Genomic DNA, 25,728 nt, shown 5'->3' on the forward strand with positions numbered 1-25,728 from the left:
ATATACATTTTAATTGCATTTTAATTATTTTGCCCTTTTATTTTGTCTTTTTATTGTATTTTAAATGCTATAAGCCGCCCAGAGACCTTCGGGTAGTGTGGGCGGCATATAAGTTAAATAAATAAATGAATAAATGAATGAATGAATGAATGAATGAATGAATAAACGAATAAACGAATAAACGAATAAATAAATAAATAAATAAATAAATAAATAAATAAATAAATAAATAAATAAATAAATAAAAATTCTGTGAAGGAGGCAGGGTCACTACAAGATAAAAAGTCTTGTGGGGAAGCTGCCCATGTTTTAACCTGATGAGGACTCATGCTAGGTAGAGTATTCTGCGATCTGTAGCCAAGAAAGCTAGCTATGTAAGAGTGAGGATGGAACCATGGATTCATTACTTTCACTGTATTAACAGCAGCAGAAAGGTGGGAGAAGATCTGCTAGGATCTATACTGCAGCTAAAGCAGCTTTATTACATCCTGGGATGCTATCTATGAAGTAACAGTCGGCTGCCATAAAAACTAATACAGTTTGCCATACAGATCTGAAGCGGCTGGAGAGTTTCCATGCCTCTGCTTGCTACCTCCACGAATACCTGGCGCTGGTGCAGAAACTTTCCACATGACTGGAAAGATTCACGTGAGAAGCCACAACATGTTGCAGCTGCTTTGAAGAAAGTTCCCAGACAGCACCTCTTGCAACAGGATAACCATCTCTTTTTTGATTAGATTATGATCACGGCTGGGAAGCTTATCCCTTTACCTCTCAAGTTTCCATTAAAGTCTCAAATTTGCACTTTCTTCCCATCTTTGTCACCTGAAACAATTTTAGAATGCATTTTGAAGCAGGAAAGTGAGATCTACCTTGAGCAAAGAACGGCATAGATATGACGTTTTCCTCCAGTAATTATTAAATGCGAAATAATTTTGCTATAATTTGTTTGTTGGTAGGATAAACTACAGTATTATCTTGGTAAGTGATGATGGCTGCCATAGACCTGTATAGTCTGCTTTAAAACGAGTGGATCGGGCAAGTTTATCTGGGCATGAGCAAACTTTGCAGCTCCGCTCATCCTCTTTTCACACCGAGCCACACACACCGCCATCGGCTTGACCCGGGACTAAAATGGGCACGTAAAATGATACACCCGGCTCTGCGGCGCGCATATCGCTTGGTCCCATGGAACTACATCTCCCAAGAGCTTTTGCAGTCGGCCCTTCTCTGATTGGCTCACATTGCGTGACATCATGTGTTTTGGCTCTGGAGGGTCACATGTTTCGGGGTCTCCTTTGTTGTGAGTTGAGCTCGAACTTGAAACAGACAAAAAGAGCGAGCGAACTGAGCAAAGACGGGGTCGCGTTGCTCGCCTTCTTCCCATCTGCGGCAAATAGCGACTCACAGGTAACGTCTCGGCTGAAGCCAGCTCCTGGGGCCACAAATGTAATTGGGTCGGTGACCGGCGCGACCCTTCTTTTTGTTTTGAGTTGAGCATGTCGAAGTGAAAAACAACGGTAACGGCCTTAGTGTGGGGACGAGTTCGAGTACCTTGCTCGTGGTAACGCAGTAGGTAATAATAACTACAAGGAGAGGAACGGCGGCCCTAACCGTTTTCCCTGCCCACCACCTCGTTTTTTTTCCGCCTCTTGTCGGATGAATTTCGGCGAAGTTTTAAAACGTGCCTGGCTTCTTTTTCTGCTTGCAGTCGAGTTGCTTGAAATCTCCAGATTTGAAGAGAGACATTTCCGTAGCCTGGCTGTTGTTTTGCCGGCTGGGCGGTGAGAGCGAACTAATTATACCTTCGAGGCGTAATTTCCTTCTTTGCCCTTTTAGCGAGTAGGAAGGCGCACGTCCGCACATCTCTGTAAACCCCGTTAGTATTTTGGAGGGCCTCGTTGGTGCCTCCCCGGGAGAGGAAAGGGGAGTTCCATCTGGAGCTGGAAAACCGTGTGCGTGGCGAGGGTGGGAGGCGAGCGTGTTTTCTGCATCGGTTCTTTAAGAAGACACGTAAATACCGGGCTTGCAGTGTTGACGGGCTGGGGAGGGAGAGCAGCATCGCCTACCCCGCTTTCGGCCGGTTAGATTTTTAGACCTTCTGTTGGCTTATAAGACGTTGGGTCAAGCACAGAAATCCAGCGGGGAACTCGATCTGCCCGCTCGCTTAAGAAGATACCTGTTTCATATATATTTATCAGACGCGGTTGTTTGGGCTCTTTCTGAAAACCTGCATCGGTCAGAGACTTGTTGCCAAATCTGGATTGATTTTACCAATATTTGGAAAGGTTTCCATTCTGTTTTTTTGGAAAGGGGGAACCTAAATTTTTATGGTGGGGCAGTCTTTTTGAAATCTGGCTCTTTTAGGCTCTGTGACAGGTCGGCCGTCGGAGGGTGAGAGGCTTGGAGCGACCCACACTGCCCCCCCCTTCGCTTCCTCTGGGGAGAAAGTCCTGGTGGCGAGATGGCCCTTCCCCCTCCCGGCAGCTGCTGCTCAGAACCTAGCGGCTTGGTCGGCTGCTGTGGCCTCTGGACCAGTCCATTTTTCCAGAGGGGAGAGGGAGGGTTGCGCAAGGAACCGTTAAAACATTCCAGCCTTCGGGAGGAAATAGAAATGACTACCCCGGCCGTTTGAGTGGAGCGGCCCAGGAGGTGTGGGGAGAGGGATAAGGACACGCAGGAACCTATATAGACGTTGCCTCTTCCCCCCCCCCGCGTTTCCTTGTTTGATAGTTTGTTCCCTTGCTTCTCTTGACAACGGGAGAAGAGGGTGGGAAAGGTAGAAGCGGATTGGATCCACACATCAGCCCGAGGAGGGGAGGGGGAGGGAGCGTAAGAGTTGGAGGATTTGCGTCCTGTAATTGGACAAAAAAATGCGAGGGGGCGGGGTTTGTCCCGAGGCTCGTTCAGGGTGAAGGTGAACTGGAGGATGCGGTCGTGCGCGCGCGCGGGGCCGAGCCGTTGCTCGGGTTCGAGTTGAGGCCAGTTGTGTAATGCGTATCAGTGGCGCTCACCTGGGAGTTGGAACTGGAAGGCGGTCATGTTGCCGTAGGCGCCTTTCAAGTAACGCCTCCTGGGCCGTTAGTTATTTCCAGTCGCGAGCTTGCGTATCCTTGAAGCGGTTTCTCCGTCTCTCGCCGCACGACGCCTCCCCCTTGGTTAATAAGGAAGCAAGCCCCTTTCCTCCCTCTCGGGGAGCGACTCAGCTAAAGGGAACCGGTGGCCTCGCAGTCGGTGGCCCTAGAAACGGCTCCCGTTGTCCGGGTTCCTGAGGCCTCCTCCCCGCTAGAATCACGAGGGGCAAGTCTTGGAAGAGAAACCGGTGTGAAACGTTGCAGCGAACGCGACATTTCTTGTAATAAAAATCTGATCCATACATTTGACCTGTAGAGAATTTGCAGAAGATAGTGGAAAATGGTCTTTAGCCCTGTTTGCCTTGTCCTATTATTTGAGTAAGGGCTGAAGCCAATCTGACCCCGTCTGTGCTCTCTTTAGAGAACTATATTGTTTTGTTTCCAAAGTCTCTTCAAGTAAGGAAAGCATTTAGGGGTGATGAACGAGTTGAAAGTGACAATAATTGTCGTAGTAGAGTTTTAAGTTTTCAGACAGATACGGGAATAAATCAAAATAATATTTACTTACAACAAATTTTCAGTTATAACTTCAGCTATTAAAAGCCAATCAAATGTGAAACTTGTACTCCCAAAATAAAGCAATATAGCACAACAGCAACATCTGGCCAAGATTATTTTGGAACCTTTTTCTACCCTTCCAGCTCTGCAGTGACCTATGTGAGAAATTCAAGAAGTACAGTAGTTTACCTTTGCAATTTCCCAATAACTTTCCATCACTGAACTTGGATTTGAGGAGTTGTTTAAGGCACCTAAATCTTGTTTCCATACTACTCACTACACCATGTTGGCTGATACTTCAATACCTAATAATTTGCTCATTTTATGTCTAGAATTTGAGTTTATAGTAAACTACAAATCCAAGTTGACCTAATATGTGATTTGTAATGATTATTTTATATTATATAAATCTGCCTGGGACAACATAATATAAGAAACAAAGGAGTTATGAGCGGCACATGGGCCTGAATAAAATAATTGGCAATAATGTAAAAGTAGCATAAGGTACATGTGAGCAACTATACTTAGACCTGAGGGAAGTAAATATTATTGGGTTATTTCTTTCTGTTTATTTGCCTAATCTCAGGTTAATCATTACAGTGTAACATACTTTTTCTAGGTACGTACTAGCTGTAATACATTTTACAGCAGACTTTTTTCAGACAAGATCAAATGGTGTTACAGATAGTGGTAAAAGAGGGTTGTGAACCAGGAAACAAAATATTATCATAACTATAAACTCACTACAGGAAACCAACTTTCACTCTCCCATACCACTTCAGAGAATAATGAAGTTGAAAGGGACCTATAAGGCCATCAAGTCCAACCCCTGCTCAGCACAAATCAAAGGATATTCATTGAATCTTTATTCTTCACTTGTTAAATATCTTAATTTATTCTTTTAAAATATCCCATATTTCTATATCAGACTGTACCCAAAGTAGCTGGCAATTGCAATAAAACATGTTCTAACATACAGTAAAGCAATCGTAATTTTTTAAAAGCAATAAAAGAAAAACACATTGAATAGTACTCTTCAAGAAAGTCCAGTAGATCAAATAGTTTTCAGAGCCCATTGGAAAGGAGGTGACCAGGGAGATTTAGATTTCTTGGAGAAAAACAGTCATGGGGAAGATATGGAATATCAGTCTGACTTGCTGCTGGGAAAACAGAGGGAAAAGCCTCAAAAGCAAGCTCTTAGGTTTTATGGAAGGAAACAATACTTAGATATTCCAGTTCAAGGTTCTTTAAGGATTTAAAAATCATGACGTACCTTTTAATTGCCAGTTTGCTTCTAGACTCAATTAGTGAAAGGAGAGGAGAATCAACATGATACAGCCTGACATGCTGGCCTCAGATGAAGCTGGCAACCACATTCTTGATCAACAAGAATTTCTAAAATCTTCAAATATAGCTTCATATAAAGTATGTTTCAGCAGCCTATCCTGGGAGTGACTAGTGCAGAAACATTGTAGTTGATGTACCAGGTGGATTTTGTAAAAGGCAACCTTGGAAAGTGCAGGTACTTGCACATCCAAGTGGGTGGCCTGATTCAGGTGTACCTCTAAGCTACAAACTTTGAGGTTTCAGATTGGGTGTGGCTGCATCATAAACTGCCTGCTTCTGTCAGTTTGTATATGGATTTTTAAGACAATATTTGTGATATGCTTGGTTCTAAAATCTATATAAACTGAAGTATTGCTGTTATTATAATTTAATTATGTAAAACTATATTTGTCATTATGTTACATGCTTGTTACGTTACTGCCTTAATACAATTTTTAAGATATATGTGATGTTCAAGAATGGCCATTGCAATCCCCAATGAATTTCATACTAGACCAGTATTTAATGTGTAGAATAGTGATTAAGTTGCTCTAAAAGTTGGTGTTTTCTATCTGATATCAAATATGTAATTAATTCAGGAAAGTGAGGCAGTCGTAAGTACCATTTAAATCAAAGAGGCAACTGAAAGACACTTGTTAGACTAGAATCCTATTTGTATTCATCTACGAGTACATCAGTTTCAAATTGAGAAAGAATATCCATTTTTATCTGCTAGATATTTCCACAAAGCACAGGACTGTATATTTAATAATTGAGCATAAGGAGAGCTTTCAGGGAGTTCACACTGAATGGAGTGGGAGGAACAGAATAAGAGGGACTTTATTCTTCCTATTGCCCTCCTCCATCTCACAAATGTCCACTAATGGATGGCTGCCAGTGGTCACTGATGCAGTTAACAGCCTCAGTTAGGACAGGAAATAGAAACTTCCTAGGTTCTGTTGGCTGCTATTGTCTTCTGTCTTTGTGTTTTCTATAGTTCTGGGGTTTTTAAATAAGCAGCAGAAGCACTGCTGATCTCATGACTACAACTCACCTCTGCTTCACTAGTTGACGTGTGAAATGTTGGATAAATATGTGCCAGGTGAAACCTCAGAACTTTTTCTGATGGGCAGGGGAACCCTAACTAAGGTTAGCAAATGAAATGATGTATAGTCATTGACTTTAAAAACCCAGCCAGCTCATGCTTGTCATGGGCAGTGCTAGAGGAACATTATCTGCTAGGGAAGGGAAGGCCTTCTGCTATTCTTTCTTTCCATTCCATTGCTTTCTTCGGAGAGGTGGTTATCTGTGCCATTTAAAGCCTGTCATAGGTAGTGTGCCCTATTCTAAGTCTTCTAAGTGGAAGAGAGGGGTTTTGGATCAGTGGGTCCAAGAGTGCGTCAGATCTGCTTCCTTGAGGTAGCAGCAGTAATAAGATTCCTTTGTGAGCATTCTGGGTACTGCCAAAGCAGACACATCCCAATTAGTTAGTGTTGCTTTTTTCTATTAACAAAGGGGCCTTTCCCTTTCCCAAATCCCTTTGAGCCAGTGGATTTGGGGCTAGGATTGTTATCTCACTTGAATAAAATAATAATACATAAATAATGAAAAGCTAATACAAATCCTAAACCTTAAAATTTAAATTATGGTTGCAAGATAATCTTACCAACATCAAGAAGAAGAATTGCTAAATGATATTTGGCTTTAAAGGGTTTTTTTTTAATGGCAAGAGAGAAAGATCCACTGTGATTCATACGTTTAGCTAGTATTATGTGCTAAGTTCCTTAAAACATCCCTTTTGACTGTGAATCAGTTCATTCCAATTGTCAATATACTATATATTGCTCAGTGTTTAACATCTTGGATCCTTAAATTTAGAAGATTAAGCCTGGTTATTATAATAATGAAATAATGGCATTTCCAGTCTTGACTGATTTTTAAATATTTATTTTTACATTTAGCATTCAAAAGAAGACACTCTTCAATAGTTTCTCCATGCTATTATAAACAGTTGATGTAACAATGGTACTAATACTGGGTCGCAGATTGAACAGAGGGGATAGTCGGGCCCAGGAGTCCCCAGTGACAAAGCGTAAAGTTTTTGAAATGGACCCAAAGTCCTTATCAGGCCATGAGTTCTTTGACTTCTCATCTGGATCATCCCATGCTGAAAGCATACTCCAGATCTTCAATGAATTTCGTGACAGTCGCTTGTTCACAGATGTCATAATCTGTGTGGAAGGCAGAGAATTCCCCTGTCATCGAGCTGTTCTTTCTGCCTGCAGTAGCTACTTCAGAGCTATGTTTTGCAATGACCATAGAGAAAGCCGGGAGATGCTGGTTGAAATCAATGGCATTTTTGCAGAAGCTATGGATTGTTTTTTACAATATGTGTATACAGGCAAGGTAAAAATCACAACAGATAATGTGCAATATCTCTTTGAAACATCAAGCCTCTTTCAGATAAGTGTTTTGCGTGATGCTTGTGCTAAATTCCTGGAAGAGCAGTTGGATCCTTGCAACTGTCTAGGAATCCAGCGTTTTGCTGATACACATTCTCTGAAAACTCTCTTTACCAAATGCAGAAATTTTGCCCTGCAGAATTTTGAAGATGTGGCCCAGCATGAAGAATTTCTTGAGCTTGGAAAGGATGAACTTATTGATTATATTTGCAGTGATGAACTTGTAATTAGTAAAGAGGAGATGGTTTTTGAAGCAGTCATGCGCTGGGTTTACAGAGCTGTTGATCTCAGACGCTCAATGCTACAGGAGCTGCTCACACACGTGAGGTTACCTTTGTTACACCCGAATTACTTTGTTCAAACAGTAGAAGTGGACCAGTTAATCCAGAATTCCCCTGAGTGTTACCAGCTGCTGCATGAAGCAAGAAGGTACCACGTACTTGGAAATGAAATGATGTCACCAAGAACTAGACCACGGAGGTGAGAGGGCATGATAAATTATTTTTCTGTTCCATTCCAAGGAAATTCTTCATTCTGCTGATTACTTTTGCTTAGACCTTTTTTGCTAATTGACCAGTTAATGTATTAAACTGATTGATTGTTCTGTATCATTTGTATAAAAGTATGGCTCATTTTTTTTCTTTTTTGAGATAATAAGAGCAATAGGAAATAGAATGTGTTACTTTGGTCAAGAAAGGTTAACAATCTGTTGTTTTAGAGGGCACAAACCACTGATTTGGCCGTTTTTGCCAGTTCATCCTTTGGATGAACAGGTATTTGGCACTTCCCAGCCCTGTTTCCTCCTATGGGTGCCTACTCAGAGACAGCACCTGGAGGAGGCAGACCAGAGAAGCCGGGGTCTTGCCTTTGAGTGGGCGACCTCTGGAGGGAGGCATAGCTGGGAACTGTCAAAAACCTGTTTGTCCAAAGGATGAACCAGCAGTTTGTGCCCATCTCTATTCGTTACTTTTAAAACAAGACTCTTCACTGCTTTTGTTGCAATAGACTAATGAGGCTGTTCCCCCCCCCCCAAATTAAACAAAAGCAAGTGTCACTTTCTTTAATATGTTTTTGTAGGTTATGTGTTTGTAGGTCATTGACAATGCTTTATAAATGTGTACAGAATTGCTGAAATAATATGTAATGTTGTCACTGAAAGTTATTCCCTACTTTTTTTAAACTGAGGAAACCTTCAAAACATGTTTTGTGTTTAGCATTTTTCTTGAATTTGTGGTTTCAATCACCTTTCAAATACTGTAACTTACAAATAATTGGATCTGTTTCTCGATTATGACAATGTTTTTTTTTTTTTACTAGATCAACTGGCTATTCTGAAGTGATAGTTGTTGTTGGAGGCTGTGAACGAGTTGGAGGTTTTAATTTGCCATATACAGAATGTTATGATCCCATGACAGGGGAATGGAAATCCTTGGCAAAATTGCCTGAATTTACAAAGTCTGAGTATGCAGTTTGTGCTTTGAGGAATGATATCCTTGTTTCAGGTAAAAAAGCTACACTGCACAAGTGTTACATGGAGATATCTGGCAGACTATAGCTATTGTTATTTAAAGCAAAACGTGCTGCGTATATACCGCCCCATAGTGCTTCAAGCACTCTCTTGGAGGTTTGCAAGTTAATTATGCAGGCTACACATTGCCTCCCCAGCAAGCTGGGTACTCATTTTACTGACCTCGGAAGGATAAAAGGTTGAGTCAACCTTGAGCTGGCTACCTGGGATTGAACTCTAGGTTGTGAGCACAGGTTTGGCTGCAGTACAGCGGTTTAACCACTGTGCCAGGAGGCTCTCTTAAGTCAGTTTGTGAGTCCTGTGAGAAACAAAGTGTGCTCAAGTGCTGGTTCAAGAGGATTGAAAGATAAATGTCCAAGTGACATAGCTGTCCACTTTAGGGTAACATAAAAAGAGTTAACTTGTATAATTTTCCCTGAGGTGATATATGCAAGTTCCAAATACATGTGAAAGACATCCTTCTACAGGAAAGATGCCCAATTTTTCCCATTGGATGTTTCAGCAGACACTGGGTAAGCAACTATAACATTCCAAATTGTGTAGAGAACTTATCCAGAAAAGGGGACTTGAGTAAGAAGGTATCACTTTGATTGCTCACTAAGAATTCTTGGAAGTATTTAGTGTGGTTTTTTCCCTGAAAGTATTGCATATTTGTGCATCTTGAGAATTTTGTCTTCAGTAGCATGTTTGTATCAAAATGAGACATTCTGTTTGATTGGGCACAATGGCACATGCCCCTTCTTTAATAATGAAATTTGTTGTCTTTTTTTTTTTTAATAAGGTGGAAGAATCAACAGTCGTGATGTGTGGATTTACAATTCTCAACTTAATATCTGGATCCGAGTTGCCTCTCTAAATAAAGGGAGGTGGCGCCATAAGATGGCTGTCCTCCTTGGTAAAGTAAGAGATCTTTGTTATACTCAATCTCCTCAACATGGCAGAAGTGAAATTTGGAAACTGATCTTCCTCTTCTCATTTTACTAGCAAAATTTTTCACTGCTGTAATACATTTTTTCAGTTGTGCTTTTGCACCTGCACTGTGTAGATCAACACAGTACAGTGGTACCTCACATGACGACGATAATCCTTTCCAGGAAAATCGCTGTTAAGCGAAATCATCGTCATGTGAAAAACAATTCCCCATTGGAATGCATTGAAACTCGTTCCTCCAATGGGGAAATTACCTCATCATCCAGCGAAGATCGCCCATAGGGAAAGCCATTTTCCGAGCGCTGATCAGCTGTTAAAATGGCTGCCTTGTGAAGCATGGGTCTGGAAAACACAGGACAGCCATTTTGCAGAGCCAAAAAGTCGTCATTTTGCGAACAAACGGGTTGCGAAGCAAGGACCTAATCATCATCAAACGAAAATCCCCCAGCGGTCGCAAAAAAGTCATCGTCATGCGGGGTCGTTGTCATTTAATTTTGGTTTGCATATATAAGTAAATTATATTTAACCTACAGCAGGTCACAACTGAAAAGACGGACTTTGAATAATTTGTACATGCATAAATAAGCAAGGCATAAACATATACTGGTAACATGCTGATTTTACTTTTAAAGGTATATGTGGTTGGAGGATATGATGGGCAAAGCCGATTGAGCAGTGTGGAATGTTACGACTCATTTTCCAATCGATGGACAGAGGTAGCTTCTCTTAAAGAAGCAGTGAGTTCTCCAGCAGTTGCCAGCTGTGTAGGCAAGCTCTTTGTGATTGGTGGAGGCCCTGATGACAACACATGCTCTGATAAGGTTGAGTAATTTTATTAATTTTCTTTGACACTTGTTTGTTTTCCTTGCCCCCTTGTAAAAACCTTCCTTTATTATGCCATATAGTAGTTGGGTGATCTGGGTTTCACTTTCTTGAGCTTGTTTTTTTACCTAGCAACAGAGACAGAGTTTACATCCCATGTTATATGAAGTTGGCCTCTCAAATAAACCATACAAATTCAGTCCAGACAGTCGTAACAAGTCATAGTTAATTAGAACCTTCCAAACTCCTCATAAGAATGCCAGGTGGGGAATATACAATCCCAGGAAGAACAAAGACTGGTTCATGTGATGATAATTCAGTTCAACTTGATGACAAAATATATCCATTGTCCTTAAAAAAAAATCAGTTTCTAGTTTATGTTCCAAGAAGGAAAGTATGGGTTTTTTTTTCAATAACCTGCGCTACACAGGTAATAGTTTTGAGTTTTCAATCATTTTATATATTCTGTTTTGTCCAGATGTTGCATTATTCAAGTAAAAGTATCTGGCTCTACATTGATTGTTTAGGGTTTGTCACAGTATCCAGGACCAATCAGATAAGATCAGTTCCTTGCCCAGTGTTTTCACATGCTTCTCTGTTCTATCTGAGAGGATTTTTGTTTTTGGGGGGTTTTTTTATTTTATTTTCCTGGATGTTTTTTCAAGAGAGTGCCAGGGTTCATGCTACAGCACTTCCTGTGGAGAGGCTACCAGTATGGAGTCTTTAATTAGAACTTCAGGTTAGTTTTAAGAATTGGAAAAATTGCTGCAGAAGCAAAGCTGCAGCAAGGAAGTAAATGTGCAAGGATTTCTTTTTTTAGAGAAGCAGTTTTTGGAGAGATGGTTTTTGCAGTGTTATGTACATACAAACACTGGTAAGCCCTAGTCTCCTTTGAGACAAACTACAATCAGCCATGCCACTTTGTCATTCTGCTCAAGCCATGAGTGAATTCATGTAAGATCCAAGGAACCTTTGATTAAAGCAACTATTAGAACTTACTATTTCTTCTTCTTTTCAGGTTCAGTCCTATGATCCTGATACTAATTCTTGGCTGCTCCGTGCAACAATCCCTATTGCAAAGAGATGTATAACGGCTGTATCACTAAACAATCTTATTTATGTTGCGGGAGGGCTCACAAAGGCAATATATTGCTATGATCCAGTTGAAGATTATTGGATGCATGTACAGAATACATTCAGCAGACAGGTATAGCCAAGAACTAGCAAAGATGCTGATTTGCATAAAGTGGTTTCTTTCAATTAACAATATATGGATATTTTTATTTGAAAAGAGTGAAGAATTATTTGGGAGTTCAGTAAAATTACATCTATGAGAATTAGTCTGTGCAAAGAATCCGTTTCTTTAAATTTTAGTTTACTGGAATTGGAATTGATTTTTAATTTGTTTATTTTTATTTATTTATTTAATTTATATGCCACCCACACTAACCAAAGGTCTCTGGGAGGCTTACAACAATTTAAATACAGTGAAAAGATAAAACAATTAAAATACAATTAAAATACATTTTCAACTGGCTAAATGCTACAATTGTTTATTGGCATGCTTAGTTGGATTCCTTGTATTTAGTCCAAACGTTAAATGAAGTCTAGTGAGCTTTAAAAAGCTGTTTAAATCAGAATAATGGAACAGAAAACAAAGTAGAGGGAGCATCAATCTTACCCGTTTCACATATTTATGAAAATTATACATGTTGCGTGTAAAAGATAGGTATAATATGTTAAACACCCTCAGTACAAAAGTATTTTGGCATTAAAAAGCGCTTAGAAACTTTGCAGTTATGAAGGCAGGACAACAGAATCTGCATTGCCAAAGAGTTGCTCTTTAGAATATAGCTTTTTATCAGGTTTCCACTTGTTTTTAAAAAGTGTAGAACCATTTTTATAATGGCCCTTCTATCCCATGTGCTTATTCAGGGTAGTTCACAATTTAATTTAAAGCAAAACAAAAACAGTCCACTAATAACAAGCCAAAAAGCCACCAGACCGAATAAAACCAGGAATGTGTCTTTAAATATGATTGAAATTATTAGGAAAGAAGCACACAAAAATGCACAATTACAGAGGTGGAGGTGGGCTGGAATTTACTTACAGATATAGTAGTGTGGTCACACTGCTTTTGGAAACCAGGAAACTCTTTACACTTAGTTTTAATTTATGCTTTAGCCCACACAGCACATGCTATTTTAGAAAAAAAAATTATACATTGATATATATACCTCTAAGACTGAAGGGAACAGGTTAATGCTTCTGGTTCAGAATCTTTGACTGATGAAAGCTATAGCATAAGGCCTTAACAAATGCTCATACACTGCAGCATGCCATGCAGTTTTAAATACCATCAGTGGCATCTGTTGTACCAGAAGCATGTAAGAGATGTATTTACAGGGAAATTTTCCTTTCTTCAAGATTAGTTATTGCTGATGTTTTGCTACTACATTTTCAAAAACTGATTCTGCTTTACTAATTTTGTATTTCACTCATTTTCTTATTTTGTGGAGCATTTTCTGTTTTATGTATTTGCGAAGGTTTTCACGACCGGGATCTAATGGTTGTTGTGGGTTTTTCGGGCTCTTTGGCCATGTTCTGAAGGTTGTTCTTCCTAATGTTTCGCCAGTCTCTGTGGCCAGCATCCTCAGAGGACAGCACTCTGTGCTCTGATCAGGTAATAGTGCTGTCCTCTGAAGATGCCAGCCACAGAGACTGGCAAAACGTTAGGAAGAACAACCTTCAAAACATGGCTAAAGAGCCTGAAAAACCCACAACAACCATTTTCTGTTTTCTTTAAAATGGTTTATACAACTGAGAGTCCTATCTAGTAAATAAATTTGTGCTCTTCTAGTTGCATTCTGTTTTTAGTCTTATGGCATCTTTCTTCATTTGCTGCAATTTCTTGTTTAAATCTTGATTCTCTTCACTTTTTCTCCTATATACTTCTGTTGGTTTGAAGATAATAAAGCTAACTGCTGTATATCTGCAAATAGCTGTATATAGAAGTACTGTATATAGGAGAAAAAGTGGAGATAGCTGTATTACTCCATTATAACAAGTTATATCTGCTCACCCTGTAGATGCTGCAGATGCTTTCTGGTATAAATTATTCTCATAGAGTATTCTTTGTTTAGAATTTATATAGCCTTTTGTGATCATAGATTGCGGAGTTTAGAGTGAGCCATGCCAGGTTTGCATTGGAAACAGAAATAAGCAAATGCTACAAAACAAAATGGCTGAAATCCTGTTAATGTAACTATGACTATGGAAGGGCGATGATCACCAGCAGGGTGGAGATTTTCAGTAATTAAAAAATTTCTCCTCCATGGCTTGTCTGACTTGTGAATAATCTGTTTCACCATGGAAGGAGTATTTAATTACTGAAGATGTTCCCCTGTGGGTAATATCATCCAGCAATGGAGATACTTTCATCCCATGTCACTTTTCACCTCCCCCCCCCCCCCACCTTACCTGCTGCAACATCATGATTACCCTACGTTTGTCTCTTTCTTCTTCCAAAGAATCATGGCAAGGGTGAGTCTTCCCTGATTTTCCTCATTTTTCCATGTCTCTTTAGAGTATAATGTCAAAATCCTTCCTTCCCTGTCTATTTATTCCTGATTTTAGGGTGGCTGCAGTTCTCCACAAATGTCAAACATTTGGGGGATGTCAGTCCTTAAGTGAGCATGGAAAAGCATTGTAGTATGAAGGACTTTGCGTTATAGTGTGAAGACATAGTACTGTAATTAATTTACTAACTATAATAAAATCTTTCCTACTGTTGAAATTAGTTTCACAAACTAAAAAAACACAGCATGAAACTTAATGTGGTAGTTCATGGACTGAGTGACAGGCTAGCATCATGAAAAAAAAAACTAGGAGAGCCCTGAAGATATATTAGGAATAAATGGTCAATCAAGAAAGGCATCCAAGTTAGATTTTACTTCAGCAGATTTCTTTCAGGAGCATCAGCAGGAAGCTTTTTTTGAATCAAAGACAATGTGTTTTATGTTTCAATTAATACTTGTCTTTATATATTTTGATGCACAGGAAAACTGTGGTATGTCTGTGTGTAATGGCAAAATCTATATCCTTGGTGGGAGGCGAGAAAATGGAGAAGCCACAGATACCATTCTTTGTTATGACCCTGCAACCAGCATCATCACAGGAGTAGCAGCCATGCCAAGACCAGTTTCCTATCATGGATGTGTGACTATTCACAGATACAATGAAAAGTCCTTTAAACTGTAAAGAGAGGGAGAGAGATTATTTGAATAACGAATCAGTGGCATGTTTTTTATTCAGGTTCTGAAAGATAATAAGAAAAGTAAAGTTTCCTTTTACAACATGTCTTGAAAGAAAGAAAAAAACATTGTGCTTCTTGAAATTTTAAATGCATTCAAAAGTAACAATTAGATACTTCCAGAAATTGTAGTTGAATAATTTCTGGTCTGAAAACTGTATTATTAATTGGATAATGTTCACCTTTATTATCTTTAATCAACGCCTTGGATTTTGGTTGTGGAACATTGCTTTTGCAAGTATGCCTGTTTTATATTGACTATTATCTGCATATTTTCATCGCTTTTTGGTTAAATGTTAACAATTACCGTCAAAGATACATGAAAGTTTGCATTCATATCCATAGCAATGTACAGATATTCTAAAAAGAAAACTACTGTTTTGTCAAATTGGCTTTTTCAGCTTTGTTCTTTTGTATGTATACCAGCATTGTTATTATATCTGAAGGGAAAGAATTAAACAACTTCAAAATACTGTTTTGGGGTGCAGGGTAGCAGTATTCAAACAGGAAGCAGTGATGTACTTCTATATCCTGCTGTTTCCACCACAACTGGTGATCTCCTCAGTCTACAGCACCACTCTCTGAAATATGCTTTTTACACCATAGTGTGCTGCAACAGGAGAGGGAGGGGAAGAAAGTCCTGATTCCACTGGATACAAAAATAGACCACTCAACCTTGGCCTTAGTCTGTTGCGGAAAAGAAAATAACATTTTGTTGTTTCAAAAAACCATGTTGTTCTTCACTATAAGCACTGCTCCTTTCTTCCCAAATAAGCACAATATGTATTTAAGATTGTTCAGTTAAAAAAGCAAATGAGCTTTGCATTATTCTTATACAGTGAGAGAATTTCTTTGAATACTTCTGAACCAAATCTTTAAACCTCTTCATTATCCCTTGTGTGTTCCAAATACTCATGTGTAGTAAGTATATCTGAGTGCAGCAGGCAACAATTATTCATCTGAAATCCCCTGTAAAACCTATGCATTTTGATTAAAATTAAAGAGATGATCTTCTTGTGGCTGCACAATACCCCAGGTTCAGTAGTCTGTTATCATGGAATATAATGTTGAGAGTGGAAGTTCTCAATTCATTCACATTGTGCAGCTGCTGTTTAAATTTCAGCACATAGTACTCCTTGCAAAGAATGAGTAAATCTAGTGCATTTATTCCAGTCTCTAGTGCAGATTTCTCTATTTCTGGTTACAGATTTAGTAAATATACATGGACTTGGCATTGCATTTTGGTTGTCACATTTTTTTGGATCAGACTATCCAAAAAACAGCCATTCATTATAAATAATAACTGAGCCAACTGTACAAGAGAGAAAGTTAGTTGTAACAGCATAACTAGACATGAGAAGTCAATTGCCAAACCATATTTTTATTTGGTACTTTCATGTCAGTTTCCTGAGCCTCCCTTTAATGAGTTTACTAAATAGGATATATGACAAACTTCGTATTTACATTTTATTTGCAATTTAGAATACTTATATTCTGAATACTTTGATTCTTCATAGGATCCTTGATAACTATGCTAATGCAACCTAATCCCTAATCCCTCAATTATTAGAGGTTATGCTTATCATTCTACCTTCAACAGAATCTCAGGTTCTGACATTCCTGCAATGATATATACTTGCTTACTGCTTATTTTCCTATAAATTGACATTTCATATTCATATAACTTAGGTTGTTAAGCAATAACAATAACTTACAGTTCCCCTCATACTAAATGCGCATCATGGCTATCTTAACTTTGAATGTGGTTGTTCTAAATAGTGATGTTGTGTTGCATTCAGTCCAGTTGCCCAGATTCATCAACCAATAAGTTCTTTTCACCATACTTTTCGTTTTCCATTCATTTTACTGTGAATAATCCAATGTAACCGTTGGACTTTTTGTTTCTTATTGCATGGCCAGAGTATTCTTGCTTTATGCCTTCTTTATTTTGAAAGCTGGAATACTGTCACATAAAAATGAAAAGTACAGTTGGTTACAACTTACAAGTAATCATTCAAGATAAAGAAGATAAGAAACAATCCTTAAAATATTTAACCTGGAACATTCCAGTCAGTGTCAATTCATTAATTCTTTTCATTAATTCAATTGGGATTTAAGCCTTGTTCCTTCATTTTTAAAAACCTTTTCAAATGTAGATGCAACTATTGAGTAATTATTGGAGGAGTTCTGCTACTATTCACACTGACCAAAATCTTAATGATTAGTGTAACAAATTGTGATAGCTTAGGCCCGCTGAACCTAAGGGGATTTGACAGTCATCTCCTACATAAATTCTATTGATTCAAATAGGCCTACTGTAACTGCAATTTTATATAAATAAGCAACGTTTCTCTCTTAACCAAAGATTTGATTTTTATGGCTAGTATTTTTGCTATTTAAAAAATCTGACAAGATAAGTACATAAAATATACATCATTTTAGCATTGTCACATTAAAAAATAATTAACCAAATAACGATGACATTATTCCCTTCAGATATACAAACACTGAAACAATACAGTTCACAATTGGTAGGTCCTATATAATTTACTGAATATTATTAGTAGTTGCTGTTGTTTCATGGCCTTTGTGTTGCAGTCAGCACTGAGCTTGGTTCCCTTCAATATTAGGACATTCATGGATTATGTATGTGTGCCTTTCATTGGCTTGTTTTCTCCTAGCATCAGTTTATACTCCACCAGTCTACAACACCCATAGTGCCTGCTTCCTTAAATTATATATTTTGCAACATACCTTATTGGGGATTATGTTCATAATGCCTGTTAAGAGTTCGTGTTTATAGATATAAACTAACCTGGTGCTGTTGTGTATTTGAAAATGGTACAAGTGCCAAAACCTTTCTATATAAATCTAGCATATTACCACCTGTAGCAGATTTTACCCACTTGGTATCTAAGAAGTTTTATCTTCCTTCTATGCTCACTGTTCCCTGCTCTCAGACTCCACTTAAATGAAACTGATATGGACAAAAGACTGTAATTTGCATCCTTCAACAACATTTGTTATGTATTTTATTATTTAACTCTGCTGGATTCAGCCTGCTTTCCTACTGTCTTTATTTCTCCATGTTGGTTTTCTGGCTCCAGCTTCTAACCTGCACTTCAATGCTGTCACATAAGTTAGGTTTCTGAAATGGGATACTGTATGTACTTATTCAGAAGTAAGTTCAAAACAGCAAAGTTGGGCACCCTTTCTAAGCTTGTAGAAGATTATTGTCACTGTGGTCTGAACCCTACATTGATTGTGCCTTGGCCATGATCATGATTGTGAACATAGAGCAAGGTCATCCACCACCAAGTGATAAATTCCATTTATATGTGGAATGGACATTCAAATAATTACAAACCTTAATTGTTTAGTTATAGTCTTGTAGCCTTATTAATAAAAAATCAAACATACCCCATTCTTGGCAAGTTCATACATTTTCATAGAATTTTTCTTGCTCAGCACAACTGCACAGATACTTTGGTATGCAGAAATAAAATACTGGCTAAAATCCTTCTGTATTTTTACACCACTGTAACAACTGCACAGAGCTGCAAGTTAAAATGCTAGAGGAGCCATTTGCTGCTGCATGATAAACTCTGCAACTGGGCACATAATAAGAAATGCCTGTGCTAACTTCTTGCACATGTAGCCAAGATTTACATTGATTCTGTTGCATCAGCAAGCATATCTAGTAAGATTTTAGTCTTTCAAGTTGACGGGAAAATTTGGCACAGCTATAATGAAAGCAAAGTATTGTAAATGGTGAAGAAATACTCAGGAATAACCTACTTAATTTTCTATTGAAATCAAACATGTATTTATTTGTCCAGTGATGTCAGGTGAAAAGAAAAACTAGGTGACTTAAATTAATAGGCTATTTTAAGATTTTTTTTGCTAATTTCTTTAGACTTTGTAAGCAATAATCCTTCCTGTGAATAAGGATTATCTACAGTTAAGATTGCCTATGCTCCCTTTTATACAATAAATTATCAGTGCAATCATTAAGAAAAATAGTAATTAACTATGCTCTTAGGAAGGTCTATATGTGTGTTTTTATGCTGTACAAATATAATGCTTATATTACAGTTATGTCTGAACTGTGTATATACAATTGTATATATTCTGTAAATACCTTCAGCTTTTTACAATTGTGAACGTTCCAGTTATAATTGCAATCTCTTTTCTACAGATTTTTTCTGCTTATATAAAATTTGAGATAGAGTATTGATGCTAAATATTTTGTGTAGAGCCTATTAATCTTCTGCAGGTTTTGTAAATGATTTATATACTTCATAAAATACTTGCCGCTTAGTCCTACATATATTTGTTCACAAGTAAATCTATGTTTAATGTAGATTGAACATAGATCTGTACAGATTTGTGCTGTTGCAGTTTCCCACTGAAAACAATTGTTCAATTAATAGTAATAGTAATATTTCTTGGCCTCTCATTGTTTCACTTGGTATCAATTCTAGAACTATCTTGCTAAAAGCCTTGTCATAATGCAAAACTAAGGATGTATCTGCCAAATGAAAATATCTCATTGCATTTGGCTAGCTCAAGAAATAGTCACAGCAGTTTCAGAAATCAAATAACATGTTCAGTCACTGTTAGTTACAATGGCTGCATTTTTAAAATTCTTGCTCAAGGCTGTGAACTTGTATTACCAGTTGCATGAAAGAAGTGGTCAGTAAGAAGGAAAGAAGTAGGCATGCACATTTAACAGTTCGTGTATTGGACACGGATTCAGTCTTGAAAGAACCAGATTTATATCTTCGCTTCCATTTCTCCAAATGGTCAATAATGGAAATTATTTCAGTTGTAACTCAATTCTTTAAAAATGATTGCATCCAACATTTTAAAACAAGTGACTTCTTGGAAAATCTAGTGTATTTTATTTTAAACTATATTAGGTGCATGCACTATTAAGCACTCTGAAAGGGATAATTTCACAAGACCACAGATCAGATTTAGCTGTTTGACTATGACATTTACAAGGATTCAGTTGTTCAGCTCTCTAGTTAGTTAAGCCAACATTCCTTTTCCATTCAGTGAAACAATTTTCTGAGTATATGTCCATACTACCAAAAAATGGCAGCTAACCACTCATGAAACCCAGCAGGTGAGATCTTCCAGTTATAAATCAAGGATCTGAATTAGGAATAGCACTTTTAATTATTTTACTGCTCTTAATAATATGCTTTATGACTATATTGCCCTACTTAAGGTTATTTCAGAACATTTATCATGCATTCTTGTAGTACTCAAATGCATGTTGCTATTTTGTTTTGTATATGTATTTATAAGGATGTATAAGGATGTGTGATTTGTCTCTGATGATCATTGATAAATGATAATGTTTAAAGCTACTGTGTATGGTTTGTAGTAGTATTTAAGTGAGGGTGAAAAGCATGAGATTGTAGCTTATTTTGTATAATTAATCCAAAGAATAGAACTAGTATGTTTTTAAACAAATTATTCTTGGTGTAATTTCTGCCAAAAAAAATCCAAATTCAGAATAAATGTTGCTAATTTGTATAATTCTGCTTTACATTCTTTCTACATTGTAGGAATTGGGCTTTTCGCTCAAACAGCCTCATAAAAGGATATGCAGTCCTTGAGATAGCTTTGGCCAAAGGCTTTTAGGGCTTTACAGGATAGAATCAGCACTTTGAATTCTGCCTGGAAAAGGACTGGCGGCCAGTAACAGGGGTTATGTGATCCCTGTGACCAGTTCCAATTAGCAATCTGGCTGCACAGGCAGCCCCATGTAGTGTGTGTCACAGTAATCCAGCAAGGATGTAACTAAGGCGTAAGTCACCATGGCCAGATCGGACCTCTCCAGGAAAGAGTGCAGCTGGCACACTAATTTTATTTGTGCAAATGCACTCCTGGCCGCCACTGGAACCTGGACATTCAGGTTCAGACTTACCAGGAGCATCTCTCTTGTCCTGATTCAGTTTATTCAGTTTATTTACTCAATCCATTACTGACACTAGACACTGATCTAGAGCTGAAACAGCTTCCTCAGAATTAGATGGCAAGAAGAGATACAACTGGGTGTCATCTGCATATTGACAACATTAATATTTGAATTGCAGTTTACCATTGAAATTATATCTGCAAAATTCTGAAAAATAAGGAGCTTGGATTCAAACAATTTTGTGTCCTGAAATGGGTTCAGAGCTTCTCCAAGTCATGTTACTACCATCTGATGCTTCTAGAGTGTTTCTTGCAGCCTATTAAGTTCAACGCTGCAGATAACATGGTTCTAATTAGTAATTTAAATGTTACCTGTGGAATGTTGGTCTTGAAACTGGATCCACCATTGGACTGCGATGGATCAGGCCAAGGCCTTCTTTGAATTTGACATGCTGACTAAAACAGGTTCCCTTGATCTATATCAGAAGTGGGGAAACTGCATCCCACAGTAACTGAACATGGAACCCCATACCTCACCCAAAATATATTTTAAAATAGGATGGCTGGTTCAGAAAGTCCCATCGTGGGGCACAGAAGACAGTTTTACCATCTTTTCAGGGTCTTCAGCATTCCTGGACTTCACATCCCATAACTGTGTATTTTTTAAAAAGACTGCATTGTTGAGCTTGATAGGCTACTAAGAAGCATGGGAGCATATTTTCAATTTTTCAAAACATCCTTTTAAAAGAATATTATTAGAGTAGGGTGCAGGACTAGGCATAGGTCTTCATGGTTGAGGTGTGTGTGTGTGTGGCCCTCAGACCTCTGGAGATATTAACCACTCCTGTTCTAAACAAATACTGTATAAAGAATAAGCTGTGGAAGTAGTAGTTGCACTTGTAATTTACACCTGCCAATCTGCTACTTTATTGACATAAGAAGTATAATTTTTTGAAACAAACGGGTCACACATAACCATAATGGCAAAAGCTCTGCTATAATGTATATTGAAATTAGCAGACAACAAAGAATCTATTAAAAGAAGGTTCCCTAAAGAAATGACAAGTGTGGATGAGTAGGATGAACGCAAGCAGACAATAATGGATGGGAAAGGGAATTTTGAGCATCATATCGCTACTAGCCTCAAGAGTAACAATTAAGGCATCTATAAATACTTCGTAAATGAGATATCAGTTGGAGCAAGAATTAGCTTGACATACTCTGGATAACAGTACTAGAAGTGGATAAAGAGATTGCAGGGAAGTTGGAGCTGTCACTAAACATACACAGAAATGAGATGGTATAACTTCTAAAAGGATTCTGACAAAATTTCACACCAAAACCCCAGAGAGAAACTCGGCAGCCATGAGAAAAGAGAAGACACCCTCATAAGAACAAGGAACTTGTTCAAGGACTCAAAGGCTGTGGTGAAAATGGTTAGTACTCTTCTCAGCCCTTGGTGTAGTGATGGATTTGGAAGTGGAAGTGCTTATCACAACAGTTCCCACTCCAAAAGATCCAAAACTGTAGGTGGCTAGACTGGCCCATAGCAACAAAAGAGCAGATCTTTTGTAAAATTAACAGCTCTCAATTGCCCATTCCAAACTAAATCACTCAGCATGAGTGCTGGGGAAACGAGAGCTTAGCAAAACCACTTCTGAGTAGACTTGAGGTTTACGTATCTGCGTGTTTGAACTGAGCGGTAGTCCAAAAACAAAAATGGGAGGACTACCATAAATTGGAATTGACATGGCATATAATTACGTTAATTATTATATATTAACCAGATCTTGGGTGCATGACTGTCCAAGATCTGTTTGCCAAATCTTGGAGTGGCCATACTGAATGAGGGATTCTGGGAGGTTTTTTTAAAAGTACAGTAACTTGTCCAAGTTCTGATACAAATTGACTTAAAAGAATCTAGTGGAAACATAGCTTCACTTTTGTTACTCAGTATGCCATACACATACTGACCGCCAAAGAATTAATGCTTTTGAATTGTGGTGCTGGAGGAGACTCTTGAGAGTCTCCTGGACTGCAAGGAGATCAAACCTATTCATTTCTACGGAAATCAACCCTGAGTGCTCACTGGAAGGACAGATCCTGAAGCTGAGATGCCAATACTTTGGCCATCTCATGAGAAGAGAAGACTCTCTGGAAAAGACCCTGATGTTGGGAAAGTGTGAAGGCAAGAGGAGAAGGGGACGACAGAGGATGTTTGGACAGTGTTATTGAAGCTACCAACATGAATTTGACCAAACTCAAAGGAAGTGTAAGACAGGAGGGCCTGGCGTGCTCTGGTCCATGGGGTCATGAAGAGTCGGACTCGACTTAACGACTAAACAACAACATGCGATACACAATCGTGACACGCAGTTGTCTGAAGATGCACGATCGCCGCGCGACACTACCGGCTCCTGGTCTATTTAAATTACTTTCTAGTCTTCCAGGTTTCGTCACCCTCTGAGTCTGGAACAGGGATCGCCTGAGGCCAAGATCCTCCCCGTTACCCTGACCAGCTCGAAGCGAAGGGTGAGAACTGGTTGTGAGGAAACCGGAGCCCGAGGCATTCGAGTCCTTGACCCTCCCCCCCCCCGCCCATGACCTTACAATATCTCCTGCTGCGGCCCCAGCCGCAAAATCTGCCTGGCGAGGTTTCTCCGGTTATTTCCAAGGAGCAAGACTGGCTGGAGCAGGTCATCCCCTCCCGGGTGCCATTCATATTACACGGACGTCCCCGGGACGTCCCTTGACCATGCAAAGCTACAGGGTGGGTGGGTGGGTGGCAACAACAACAACAAAGCCTTCAAAAATAACAGTATGTGGCCTGGGCTTGCGTGGCCGTGAACCCACTTCTACTGTGCCGACGGGCAAGCGAGCTCCCTAAGGCCGCCCCGCGCACCAGGTTCCCTCGGTCTCCCCGCCGTGGCGAAAGGGGCGACCTGGCGAGCGGCACCTTGAGGATCGCTGAGGAGCGCACGCATTCCCGCCACCGCCGCCGCGCGCCCCCCTTCCACCCTCTTTCCCCGCCACTCAGGCTCCCTCTCGGCCTGCGCTCCAATGCCCGCCCCTTCCCCGCTCTCCGCCTGCGCGGCCGCGCCCCTCCCTCGCCCTGACAGAGGACGGCGCTGATGGCGGCTGCGCGTTGCGGGCGGTGGCCTTGCTGAGCCTGGGGTTGGCTGGTGGTGAAGAACCGCCGGCTGCGGCGGCGGCGGCCTTCCGGGGGGGTGTCTGGTTCGCCAGGCGGTGAGTGGCGCCGCTGGAGCCGTCGTTTTCCTCCGTGCCTTCCCGGGCTGAGGGAGGGGCAGGGCGCGCGCGCGCGTTTCAAGGGGGCGAGCGCCCCCCTTTGGCGCGGGCTCGGCTCCGGGAACAGACTTGGGTGGGGGGGGGGGTGTCTCCTGCCGGAGGGGGCGAGGCGTTTTGTCTGCCCGAGAGCCCGCTGAAGTTTGCTCGCCGTAGAGAACTTCGCCGGAGCGCCCAGCCCAGCCCTGCCCCGTGCGCGCCCGGAGTGGAGGCTGGATCCTAACCAACTGGATTAACTTGGAAGTGAGATTCCAGATCAGTTTCGATTAACTTAATTTCAATTTTGCACTTTAATCTGCAGCTTTGCAGACGGAGCCTCACTTGAGTCCACGACGCTGACTTCAGTGGGACTTACATCCCAGTCCACGTGCAGCCCAGGGTTGCTACGGCGCTGCACGTACCTCTTCTGTTGTTCTCAACTGGCTTCAGGATGGGTAGACGTTGCCTAGGATTGGGGCATCACGAGAGTAGCCTTGCGGTCAGATTTTATGATTACTAGAGAAATAGGTCTCGTGGTGGACTCCTTCCCAGTGCATCTAGAACTGGAGCCCTGCTATTTGTTGGAAGCCTAGCCTTGGAGGCCACCCTGCTGAGTTGTAAAGGTGTTGATGCGGGTTAGAGTTTGCTGTGGTGGTTGGTGTGCTGCTGTTTATGCTTTCCTGCTCGTTTCCCTCCAAAAGTTGTCAGCACACAATAGTTTTGTCCGGAAAAGGAACCTAGGGTGGCTACTTTCAAACTAGCATACCAGATTAACTCTTTGAGCTTGGATCTCTGCACCAGCATCCCAATCATAATAGACCACATTAATTACACTTTGATAGCAATGCTTTGGAGCAGCACTTGCTACAGGTTGTCAGGACAACTTGAGCTGTCAGCTTGGTATTTTATTTTGATCGCCCGGGACTACCTCCTATCATTGACCATGAACCATGACTCTGTCCTTGCACATTTGCAAAGGTCTTAAAGATGTGATAGCTCTATATGACGGGGATAGTTCAGTGAGTTAAGTATCTGGCTGCTGAACAACCAGAGGTTGGTAGTTTAGTTCCCCATTGTGCCTTCTGTGAGAAGAGCCAGCCTGTATGATATTGAGCAAGCTGTGGAATCCCAGGATGCCCCCAGAAGAAGGGAGTAGAAAACCACTTCTGAGTACTCTCTGCTTAGAAAACCTTGAAAGGATCACCATAAATCGGAATTAACTTGACAGCACATTGTTGTTGTTGTTGTTAAGGATATGAAATTAGAAGTTTGGAGTTTCTATAATGCCAAAGGTGAATGTCTGACCCTGTCTAACAGAATATGCTGGAAGATGGAGTTGAAAGTGATGTATTTATTGATGTAAACAATTATTTGTTTAACAGGGGTACATGAAAAGGTGGAGGGCACAGAGGAGTCTTCAGGTGAGCCATATTGACATTAGCAGGAAATCCATCTTGTGTGTCTCATACTTCTGAGGTACAGTAAAATATTTGTTCATTTATA

General features: G+C 39.9%; 2 protein-coding genes and 1 long non-coding RNA gene across 8 annotated transcripts in view; 2 read left to right on the forward strand and 1 right to left on the reverse strand.

Annotated features, from left to right (window-relative positions):
• Nucleotides 1–1,250: 1,250 nt before the first annotated feature.
• KLHL24 (kelch like family member 24) lies at nucleotides 1,251–20,562 on the forward strand. Its single transcript, XM_020803055.3, has 7 exons — nucleotides 1,251–1,410; nucleotides 6,920–7,900; nucleotides 8,738–8,922; nucleotides 9,730–9,848; nucleotides 10,511–10,699; nucleotides 11,719–11,907; nucleotides 14,760–20,562. Exons 2-7 carry the CDS (start codon nucleotides 6,981–6,983, stop codon nucleotides 14,958–14,960), a joined length of 1,803 nt encoding a protein of 600 aa, XP_020658714.2. The 5' UTR covers nucleotides 1,251–1,410; nucleotides 6,920–6,980; the 3' UTR covers nucleotides 14,961–20,562.
• LOC144587880 (uncharacterized) lies at nucleotides 16,863–23,692 on the reverse strand. The gene is made up of 2 exons (XR_013543071.1): nucleotides 23,554–23,692; nucleotides 16,863–16,975 (listed from the first exon to the last, which is right to left on the reverse strand). It is a non-coding gene; the product is annotated as an uncharacterized LOC144587880 (long non-coding RNA).
• Nucleotides 23,693–24,056: 364 nt separating this feature from the next.
• The window catches only part of YEATS2 (YEATS domain containing 2), a 58,770-nt gene continuing 57,098 nt past the window's right edge, over nucleotides 24,057–25,728 (forward strand). Inside the window, exons 1-3 of one of the 6 annotated variants that reach the window (XM_072995747.2) lie at nucleotides 24,063–24,189; nucleotides 24,548–24,625; nucleotides 25,608–25,646. The gene's annotated coding sequence lies outside the window, so the exon portion shown is untranslated. Of the gene's footprint in view, nucleotides 24,190–24,357; nucleotides 24,490–24,547; nucleotides 24,626–25,607; nucleotides 25,702–25,728 lie in introns of those variants that run through there. The other 5 variants (XM_020803045.3, XM_020803050.3, XM_020803043.3 and 2 more) reach the window with 5 other exon arrangements.

Source organism: Pogona vitticeps, chromosome 3, assembly GCF_051106095.1.
Source record: "Pogona vitticeps strain Pit_001003342236 chromosome 3, PviZW2.1, whole genome shotgun sequence".
Lineage (NCBI taxonomy): Eukaryota > Metazoa > Chordata > Lepidosauria > Squamata > Agamidae > Pogona > Pogona vitticeps.

Excerpts from the sequence above, each read along its gene's own strand:
- KLHL24 (XM_020803055.3), top strand. The coding sequence starts at position 6,981 with ATGGTACTAATACTGGGTCGCAGATTGAACAGAGGGGATAGTCGGGCC. Across the intron at positions 9,849-10,510 it reads TGGCTGTCCTCCTTGGTAAA|GTATATGTGGTTGGAGGATA; the intron begins GTAAGAGATCTT and ends TTACTTTTAAAG. Across the intron at positions 10,700-11,718 it reads ACAACACATGCTCTGATAAG|GTTCAGTCCTATGATCCTGA; the intron begins GTTGAGTAATTT and ends TCTTCTTTTCAG.